This window comes from Vombatus ursinus, unplaced genomic scaffold (assembly GCF_900497805.2).
Source record: "Vombatus ursinus unplaced genomic scaffold, bare-nosed wombat genome assembly UNPS02014786.1, whole genome shotgun sequence".
Taxonomy (NCBI): Eukaryota; Metazoa; Chordata; class Mammalia; order Diprotodontia; family Vombatidae; genus Vombatus; species Vombatus ursinus.
In genome coordinates, this window is record NW_020954564.1 from 11,278,952 (window position 1) to 11,290,192 (window position 11,241).

Below are 11,241 nucleotides of genomic sequence, written 5' to 3' on the forward strand. Positions count from 1 at the left end.
GGCGCTCTAGAGCAGGGCTGTCACCCTAGTATAGCACAACAGGTGTCTTGCAGTTAGAGAAGGGAACTTGGGTTCCTGTCCCAGCTCAGCCATGGCCTGACTGTGTGTGGCACTGGACAAGTCGCTTCTTTCCTCTGTGCTTCACTTTCCCCATCTATAAAACAGGGACAGTGATCCCTGCCCTGACTGTTTCATGAGGGTGTCATGAGGATAGATGAGATAGTATTTGTGAAGATGCTTTGAAAATACAAAGCACTATATACAGCTGTATTTTTGTATTCATTCTATAACCAACAATTAAGCTTAAACTGTGTTTTTCCTAACCCCTAGAGCAGCATTCTGTACTTTCTTGCTATTGTTCAGTTGTTTCAGTCGTTTCTGACTCTTTGTGACCCCTTTTGGAGTTTTCTTCGCAAAGATGCTGGAGTGGTTTGCCATTTCCTTCTCCAGCTCGTTTTACACATGAGGGAACTGAGGCAAACACAGTTGAATGACTTGCCTAGGGTCACACAGCTGGTAAGTGTCTGTGGCTGGATTTGAACTCAGGTCTTCCTGGCTCCTGGCCCAGTGCTCTATCCACTGTGTCACCTAGCTTCTCTAGTTAAGCACAGAGTATGTACTTAAAATATGTTTGTGTAATTGGATAGGGATAGTGATTTGGTATGGGGAATCTCCTGAATGAGGAAACTTCTTCTATGTATAAGTATCTATTATGTACTAGTCACTGTTCCAGTCACTGTTAGGGGCTGGAGTTGATTTTGGTACAGAGATAATGACGATGTGGTCCCTGCCATTCTGGCATGATATGAAATAAATATGCAATGCCATAAAGTAAACTGTATTGTAAAACAAAATAGAGTAAGAACACCAAAGGTATTGAATTTGAAGGGTGGGAAAGGTCAATTATTATTATTATTATTATTAATAGCTAGTATTTATATAATGCTTTAAGGTTTGTAAAACACTTTACAAATATTATTTTATTTCATTTCATTATTTCATGTCCTCACAACAACCTTGGAAGGTAGGTGCTATTATTATTATTATTGTTATTATTAATTATTATTATTCCCATTTTAAGATAAGGAAACTGAAGTTGAGGGAAGTTAAGTGACTTGCTTAGAGTCAAGCAGATAACTAAGTACCTGAAGCAGGATTTGAATTCTGGTCTTTATGAATCCAGGTCCAATACCCTATCCACTGTGCCACTTAACTGTCTACAAAAGATGTTGGGTTGGGAAGAGTAGGTCAGGGAAAGCATGCTAGAGGAGGCAACTTTTAAACTGGACCTTGAAGTCGAAGCTAGTATTCTTATTCTTGCTTTCTTCCTGGAATCTACTCCAGATGCTGTCTTCTCTCAGAAACCTTAATTGAACTCCCCTCTAGGGCACAACTTTCTTCCTCAGACCTCACAGAGCCTTTTGTTTATACCTGTTGATATATTTGTCATATCATATTATGTAATGTAGGCCTCACTCTGTATGAAAGCCACATGAGGTAGAAGAAAGGATGCTGAAGGCCTGGGTTCAAATTGTATCCCCCACTTTAGAGCTTTATGGTTGTGAGCACATCCCTTTATCATCGTTTTTACAGCTGTAAAATGGGGATAATAATACTGAACATTACCTACTTCATAGGGTGATGAAAAAACACTCATAAACCTTAAAATGGCATAGACATATGAGCTGCTCTACCTCTTCCTGGATTGTAAGCTCCTGAATGCCAGAATTTTGCCATATCTAAACCTCATATCCCTGCCAGTGCCCACTGTAGTGTTCTTTATACACTATAGTAGGCATTCAGCAAAATGGACTTGAATTGAATGGAGTAATCTTTTTTAAAAGGCAGATGGAGAAGTGGAACAGGAGAAAAAAAAGCAGAATTGCAAGCAAGCTGGCCAAAGCCCTCTCTGTCCTCAGGGTCTGGCACACAGGAGGCATTCTGGAATACGGATGGGACAAAGGGAGGTGATGATTGGCTGAGGGAGTGTCCTCAGCCCCTGCATCTGCTGTTCTGCTGCCCTCTGAGTTGTTTCCTGATTCAAAACTTCTGCATGTTTTCTTAAGGGTTCTCCACGATGTCAGAACATGGTTACTGAGGTGCTGAGAAGCATCTTATCATATTATTAAAAGGTTTAATGAGGAACCATATTCAACAGTTCAATTAAATATTAAGCACTTTCTGTGTACAAAGCGCAGTGTGGAATCCTTGGAAAAATACGGTGTGGTCTCTGTTTTCAATAGTGCTTATAGTCTAGAAGGGGAATATGGCACATAGACAAGTAACTGTAACATAGAATAATCCAAAGTCAGTATATCAGAAATCTGGAGACAAAATATGTGTGAAGTTTGAGATAGGGTAAGGTCATCACCATTTTGGGGCGGGGGGCGCGGGTGGAGGTGGGATAGGAAAGCTTTCTGAAGGAGGTGGCATTTAGGATCAAAGGAAGCTGAAGCCTAGAGGTAGAGGTAGAGGGGTGTGTGTGTGTGTGTGTGTGTGTGTGTGTGTGTGTGTGTGTGTGTGTGTGTGACCATGAATATGTATATTTAAATGGACATACATTATCTGGGAGGCAGTATTATGCAGCAGAAAGAGTGTTGACTTTGGAGTCAGAGGGCTTGGGTTTAAGTCTGGGCTCAACCACTTCCTGCCTGTATGACGTTTGGGGAAGTCATGCTCTCTGAGCCTCGGTTTCATTATCTATCAAAATAGAGGATTCAATTAGATGATGTCTAATGCCCCTTCTGACTTTAAATCTGTTAACCTATAAATGATTTGCCCAAAGTCAGACAGGTAGTATTTGAATTCAGCTCTGAAGGATGGGTAAGAATCTGACAGGTGCAGGTCAGGGAATGAATACATGCCCCCCACGCCACCCCACCCCACCCACACACACCTGCATCCTAGCCACAGGGGACAGCCTGAGCAAAGACTTTGGGGAGATGCAGAGGTTTTTTTGGGAAACAGGGTAGCCCAGCCTGGCTGTAGCATGGAGTGGTAGAGGGGAGATGAGGCTTGAGAGAGTGTGTGACACCAGATTTTTAAGGGAACCGCCTTGAATTTGTAGGGCCCTCATCCAGCTGTAAAGCCTGTTATCTTTAAGGCCCTGTCTTCCAGAACCACAGAGGTGATTCTTGAGTCCTTGAGGACCAGTCCAGTGAAACCAAAGTGCTGCCAGGTCATACCAAGCTGGAAAGTCTTCCATTAAGAGTTTTCCTTTGGCTGTGTCTCTCCTTTGAGAGCCAGCTCAGCTATGTTTGGAGATATTCATCACCTGATTGGTTATAGGGTGACATTGTCCACAGCAACCTTCCTGGACTGTTTACCAAAGGGCTTGCATCCACAGCAATGGAGGGAATGCCCACACTGATGATGAAATCATACATCTTCGCAGTAAATAGTATTGTTAGTAATAATGCTAACCTAGGAATTTGAGGCTAAGGTATTTAAACTTGGTAGGCAAAAGCTGAACATTATAAATTTCTTCATGTACTTGATTTGCCAAATTGAGCTATTTCAATACCTGGGACTGCAATAATGGTGACACCTGAGAAGTGTCCCTCAGTCCTTAAGGAAAGAGGGCCTGAAATCATCACTTTCACCAACAGCTCCAAGTTCTCCTTACTTTGAATATTTTGCGTATTTTCAGCTTCAGAATCCTGGCCAAGAGTCCACACATAGCCTTGGAATCAGATTCACAGGATCAGAGTTTTTAGAGCTGGAAGGAATCTTAGAGAGCATTTAATTCAGCCTCTTTGTTTGTAGAAAAGGTAATTGGGGCCTTGAGAGGTAAAATTACTTGCCTAAGGTCATACAGGTAGTAAGTAGCAGAATTAGGGTTGGAGTCTGGGTTCCTGGAATTTAAACCAGTATTCTTTCTTCTGCTCTATATTCTAGGATTAACTTACATTGATATAGAACTTTCACAACCACCTTTAAATTAGATGCTACAGGCATTATTAGCCCCATTTTACAGGTGAGAAAACTGAAGCTCCAATAGTTTGGGTCACAAGCCTATAGTCATACAGATAGGAAGAAGGAGAGGGAGAATGTAAGTCCAGTTCTTCCTGATTCCAAGTCTAGCAACGTATCCACTGTACTAGGCTGCCTTCCCACTCCCTATCCCAGGGGGAGGGTTCAGCACTTTGCTAACTGGGTATGCTGGCCTTTGGAGTTCCCTCGGCCCCAGGGAATGAGTCTGGTATGTGAGATATTCCCTTTCAGGAATATTAGGGAAAAGATATGCTGGTTTCAGGTCTTAATCTTTCGTCTTCAGCATGTGACTAAATATTGGGAGAAAACAAGATGCTAGGTGGACTAGTAATACGGGGACAATAGGAAATATGTTCCTGGGTGGCTAAAAATTGTACTATAAAATTTTAAAATAAAAAGGGGGAAATTTTCAAGGCCAAAAAGGATCAGTCAAAATGCTGAGCCATCTAGCCATCTATCACTGGGTAATAATCCATTCCCTCCAGGATCTCAAATCTAATGAGGGAGATGACATGTAAATAACTATGCACATATAAGGTACATTCACAGTAGCAGGAAGGTAACTTTGGAGAAGTCACAAATGGCTTGTACACTCACAGAGGTATGTTGAATAGAATGGAATAAAGGAGTTTGTAACCCTATAGAATTTTCTCACCTTCTTTCTTTTTTTTTTAATTTATTTTTAGTTTTCTGCATTCACTTCCACAAGATTTTGAGTTCCAAATTTTCTCTTCATCTCTCCCCTCACCCTAAGAGTATGCATTCTGATTACACCTTCCCCCAATCTGCCCCCCTTTCTATCACTCCCTGTCCCCTTATCCCCTTCCCCTTCTATTTTCCTGAAGGGCAAGATAGATTTCTGTACCCCATTGCTGGTATATCTTATTTCCCAGTTGTATGTGAAAACAATTTTTAACATTTGTTTTTAAAACTCTGAGTTCCAGTTTCTCCCCCTTCCTCCCTCCCCACTCACCCTTATTGAGAAGGCAAGCAATTTGATATAGGTTATACATGTGTAATCATGCAAGACACTTCCATAATAGTCATGTTGTGAAAGACTAACTATGTTTCCCTCCATCCTATCCCGTCCCGCCCCACCGTTTATTCTGTTCTCTCCTTTGACCCTGTCTCTCCTCAAAAATGTTTGCTTCTGATTACCCCCTCCCCTAATCTGCCCTCCCTTCTATCATTCCCCCTTTTCTTATTCCCTTCCCCCCTACTTTCCTGTAGGGTAAGATAGATTTCCATACCCAATTGAGTATGTATATTATTCCCTCCTTAAGCCAAATCCAGTGAGAGTAAGGTTCACTCATTCTCTTTCATCTCCCCCCTCTTCCCTTTCACTGTACAAACTTTTTCTTGCCTCTTTTATGTGAGATAATTTACCCCATTCTACCTCTCCCTTTCTCCTTCTCCCAGTACATTCCTCTCTCACCCCTTAATTTTGTTTTTTTAAATATCGTCACTTCATCTTCAACTCACCCTGTGCCCTCTGTCTATATATATATATGTATGTATATGTACATGTATGTGTGTGTGTATATATATATATATGTATATGTGTATATACACACACACATATATACCCTCCAACTATCCTAATACTGAGAATGGTCTCATTAGTTACAAATATCATCTTTCCATGTAGGAATGTAAACAGTTCAACTTTAATAAGTTCTTTATGATTTCTCTTTCCTGTTTACTTTTTCATGCTTCTCTTGAGTCTTGTATTTGAAAGTCAGATTTTCTGTTTAGCTCTGGTCTTTTCATCAGGAATGCTTGAAAGTCCTTTATTTCATTGAATGTCCATTTTTTTCTCTTGAAGGATTACACTCAATTTTGCTGGGTAGGTGATTCTTGGTTTTAATCCTAGCTCCTTTGACCTCCAGAATATCATATTTCAAGCCCTGTGATCCCTTGATGTAGAAGGGATCTACTACTGCTAAATCTTGTGTTATCCTGATTGTGTTTCCACAATACTTGAATTGTTTCTTTCTGTCTGCTTGCAATATTTTCTCCTTGACCTGGGAACTCTGGAATTTGGTTACAATATTCCTAGGAGTTTTCCTTTGGGAATCTCTTTTTTTGGGGGGGGCAATTGGGGTTAAGTGGCTTGCCCAGGGTCACACAGCTAGTGTTAAGTATTTGATCTGAGGCTGGATTTGAACTCAGGTCTTCCTGACTTCAGGACTGGTGCTCTATCCACTGCATCACCTGGCTGCCCCCCTAGGATCTCTTTCAGGAGGTGATTGGTAGATTCTTTCTATTTCTATTTTACTCTCTGGTTCTAGAATATCAGGGTAGTTTTCCTTGATAATTTCTTGAAAGATGATGTCTAGGCTCTTTTTTTGATCATGGCTTTCAGGTAGTCCAATAATTTTTAAATGATCTCTCCTGGATCTGTTTTCCGGGTCAGTTGTTTTTCCAATGAGATATTTCACATTTTCTTCTATTTTTTTCATTGTTTTGGTTTTATTTTATTGTTTCTTGATTTCTTATAAAATCATTAGCTTCCATTTGCTCCATTCTAATTTTTAAGGAATTATTTTCTTCAGTGAGCTTTTGGACTTCCTTTTCCATTTGGCCATTTCTGCTTTTTAAGACATTCTTCTTCTCATTGGTGTTTTGGACCTCTTTTGCCATTTGGGTTAGGCTATTTTTTAAGGTGTATTTTCTTCAGTATTTTTTTGGGTCTCCTTTGCAAGCTGTTGACTTATTTTTCATAATTTTCTTGCATCACTCTCATTTCTCTTCCCAATTTTTCCTCTACTTCTTTTAGAAGATTTTCAAAATCCTTTTTGAGCTCTTCCATAGCCTGAGACCAATTCATATTTTTCTTGGAGGCTTTTGATGTAGGAGCTTTGACTTTGTTGTCTTCTTCTGAGTGTATGTTTTGATCTTCCTTGTCTCCAAAGTAAGATTCTATGGTCTGAGTATTTTTCCACTATTTGCTCATATTCCCAGCCAATTACTTGACTTTTAAACTCTTTGTTAAGGTAGGGGTCTGCTTCCAGTGTGGAGGGTGTACTGTCTCAAGCTTCAGGGGTTTTGTGCAGCTGTCTTCAGGGATATTTCTAGGGACCTGTGAATTTTCAGTTCTTCCAGGGTGGTTCCATCAAGGGCGAGGTGTTTAGGCCTTTCCTGGCCTGTGCTCTCATCTGTGAGTGACCACAAGCATTGTTTTCTGCCTTGGAACTGTGAGGAGGATTCCCTCTCCACTGCCTCCTCATGTTCAGCCACACCAGTGCTCCTCCTAGCCCCAGGACTGCCACTCAGGACTATGACCCAGATGCAAGCATGGGCAAAGAGATTCCTGCCTCAGTGCCAGCAAAGAGATCCCTGCAATCCCCCTCTAATCAGCTGCTTGATGCCTCCGCCATCTGTGGGCCAAGAGCAGCGCCACTGCCACTGCCCCAGGGCTGCACCAAGGCTGGGGCCGGGACCACCGCTCCTCTCTCATCCAGGTCGGACAGACCTTTCCTACTGACCTTCTGAGTTTTCTTTGGTGTTTGTGGGTTGAGAAGTCTGGAAACCACCACAGCTGCCCGTGATTCAGTGCCCTGAGGTCTGCTCCAGGTTTGCTGCCTGTGCAGCCCATGCTGAACTGCGCTCTTCTCCCAGCCTGGTGCAACAGACTTTCCCATCAACCATCCAAGTTGTCTTGGGCTGGAAATTTGTTTCATTCTGTCTTTTTGTGGGTTCTGCTGCTCTAGAATTTGTTTAGAGTCGTTTTTACAGGTATTCAGAGGGGTTTGTGGGAGAGCTCAGCGAGTCCCTGTTTTTATTCCACTTTCTTTCTTTTATTTCCTTTCCTGGTAGGATCTCTTGCCTTCAGTTCCCTTCTTCACTCTTATCTTCCTACCCCTCCTTGTATTTCTCCTCCTTTCCCCTATTTATGTAATTTAGTTGATCATTCAACAGAATAGTTATTAAGCACCTGCTCTCTTCCATAGTCCTGTTCTAGGATCTGGGAGAAATAGAAAGGCGAGATAAGACATGCTCCCTTTCCTTATAGAGCACGTAGGATGAGGTACACACATAGGAACTGTTAATGTATCATGTTTTATTTTAAGTGCAAAGTGCTATGGGAGGTCCAAGGGGATTTTTTTTTTTAACCTCTCAAAATCATTACCTTCAAAGGGGAATGAAAGAGGAATAACATGGTATGTGGTGGGTAAGGAGGGTACAGAAAATATAGTAGTGCAGTTTGCTTGGATTATAGAATAGGTAGAGGGGAGTAATATGTAATAAGGCTAGAAGGTTTAGGTGTCACCAGATTATGTGGTGCCCTCAAATGTCAGGCAAAAGATTTTGAAATTTACTCAATAGGTCATTGGGAGCCACTGAAGATTATTGAGCAGAAGAATGACCTCACCAGATCTGTGCATACAGATGATTATATTGGCAGTAGTATGAAGGATGTATTGGAGAAGAGAAAGAGTAGAGGTGGGAAGACTTGTTAGAAGGGTATTGTAGAAGTGTAGCCAGATGATAATAGAATAGAACAGCAGCCCTCAAACTTTTGATCCCTTTATACTCTTAAAGATTATTGAGTCCCCCCTCCCAAGAATCTTTGTTTATATGGCTAAATATATTAATTAATAATTACCATATTAGAAATTAAAATGTTTTAGTGTTATTATGAAAATAATTTCGACCTTACAGAACTCCCCCCCCAAAAAAAAGATCTCCAAAGACCTTCAGGGGTCCCCAGATCACACTTTGAGAACCACTGCAACAGAGAATATCTCTACCTGGTAGAACCTCCTCTTCTTTCCTCTCTTCTCTTTAGGGGAAGGTAGGGACAAGGGTGGAGTGGGGCATGGGGAGTAACATGTCCTCTGGACCTTCTTAGCAACTGTGTTCTTTTTTTAAAATTCAATTTTATTTTATTTTCAGTTTCTAATTATTACTCTCTGCCTTCCCCCTCCTGACCCCTTTAGAAGGCAAAAAACTAAAACTCATTACAAATATGTATAGTTATGCAAAACAAATTCCTGCATTAGCCACATCCAAAAAAAGAAAGAAAAAGAAAAAAGGAAAAAAAAATATGCTTCAATCTGCACTCAGTCCATCAGCTCTCTATCTGGAATGGATAGCACATTTCATCAATGAGTTCTTGGTAACTGTGGTTGGTCATTGTGTGGATCAGAGTTATTGCTTAAGTCTTTCAAACTTGATTATCCTTACAATCTTCAGCAGTCATTTTTTAAGTGACCAGCCTTGATGCTTTCCACCAATCAAAGGGTATAGGCAGAGGGAGAAATAGGATTAGAAGAGATCTTTGGATGGGGTCGGATTTTCATGTACTCATATTGTTATCACAACGTGACATGGGTTGGTACAACATCACAGGGGGAATCCTTGTATTGGAGCACTGAATTTGCCTTGTATTGGAATTCCTGACTCTTGTTGTGTCTCACTGCAGATTGGACAAATGGCAGATGACACAGTAGCTGAGATGGACAAGCACTTGGCGTTGAAGACCAAGGAACTCTTAGGATAAGAAGGAAACTCCCAATGAAGCCAGCTTTGGGAAGTCTGCAGAAGCAACAATGCCCTAGGCTGTACTTTAGGGCCAAAGTTTTGGAGCATTTCATTTGACTGGATTCTTCTCTCCTATGCTTTTTGTGTTACTTTTAGGAGTATCCTTTTTGGATGTCTTATTCAAGCCAAAAGATTGTCTACTGTCTCCAACCACAACATCAACTTGTATAGGACTGGACCATTATAACTCTTAGGTGACCTTAATGTGGAGTGGTTTTATGCTGGGCATGCCTTCACTAAATAAATACTTGTAGTTGTGAAATATACCCCTGCCAGGCTCAGTTTCCTTCTTTTGATGTTCCTAAGGGAGCAGGAGTATTAGTAAATTATGACCCTGTGTGATTTCTCTGTCTGTGACCTTCTATCTCTCTGTCTTCTGTTAAGCACTACCTCGAGGAATCTTTAGTGTGCTTATTTTCTTCCTTTGGAATGAGAAAGTGGGTGCATATTGTGCTACTAATTGTTCCTGAGGTTGAACTCCATGTTCACTGTTGGAGAACTTTACCTGTAATTCATATTCTGAAGCTAGGCCCCAATTTTAAATGCCTCTGTATTTTGCCTGTAGTGAGTTTTCATTGATGAAGTAGGTCTAAATAAAATGAAATGAATAAAAACAACCAACAAGGATGAAATCTTTCATTTCCATCTCTTATCTCCCACTAGTATTTGACTTGAGCTACCCTTGTTCCAGTAACTTAAAAAACAAAAATAAAAACAATTGGAGTGGCCCACCTTCATGGAAATAGAAGATTTTAGAACTGGAAGAGACCTTAGAAATAATATACACAGAAATATTTCAAGACAGGTTAAGTGACTTGCCCAAGTTACTGAATCTTGTCAAAGATTGCCCAAGTTACTGAATTTTGTCAAAGGATAAAATTGCCTGGGAAAAAAACAAGAGGTTCAAGCTTGGAACAGAAATGTTGAATCTCAAAATCACCAAATGCTAGAACTGAAAGGGTCCTTAGAACATACAATGTTGGAGCTGAAAAGGAACAGAACACACAGTGTTAGAGCAAAGAGCATAGAGTGTAGAATTGTAAGGTAGGTTAGAATGCATTGAATTTTAGAACAGAACAAAATCTTAGAGCCACAAGGCACCGTAGAGGTTATCAAATCCAACTCCTTCAGTTTTAAAGAGTTGGGAACCAAGGCTTAGAGAGATTGGGTGACTTACCTAGGGTCACACAACTGAGATGTGTCTGAGGCAGGGTTCAAATCCAAGTCACATCATGCCATCTTTCCATGGAGCCCCACTAATCTTGGAGCAAGTATAATTTCTTCCCTCAGTTCACGTGATGGATGCTTTCTATTCAGTGTCACAACTATAAGACATGTTCTTCCCAAAAGGATCTGATGTTTTAGTGGCTTGCAAGCTCATATGAATCTGCTATTGTGATATGGTAGCCAAAAAAGCTAATGAAATCTTACAGTACATTAAGAAAAGCACAGTGTGCAAAGTGAGGAAGGTAACAGTGTCACTGTACTTTGCTTTGATCAGACCACGTCTGCACTAATATGCCCAGTTCTGGGTACCACATTTCAGGAAGGAGAGTCTGGAGGAAGCTGATTGGGGATTATGAAAGGCTTTGAGATGTTATATGCACAGCTTTGAAGGAAGGGGGAATTTTTGTTGTAGAGAAGGTTGAGGTGGGAATGGAGTAGTATAGTTGTCTTCAAGTGAGGCAACATCATGTGGAA

At 40.9% G+C, this 11,241-nt stretch overlaps 1 protein-coding gene across 1 annotated transcript in view; it reads left to right on the forward strand.

The window, feature by feature from the left end:
- LOC114047091 (ribosome-recycling factor, mitochondrial-like) overlaps positions 1 to 10,157 on the forward strand; it is a 56,878-nt gene extending 46,721 nt beyond the window's left edge. Inside the window, exon 7 of the mRNA XM_027867803.1 lies at positions 9,422 to 10,157. Coding sequence (XP_027723604.1) covers positions 9,422 to 9,499 — 78 coding nt within the window. The 3' untranslated portion in view covers positions 9,500 to 10,157. The remainder of the gene's footprint in view (positions 1 to 9,421) is intronic.
- The last annotated feature ends 1,084 nt before the right edge of the window (positions 10,158 to 11,241 follow it).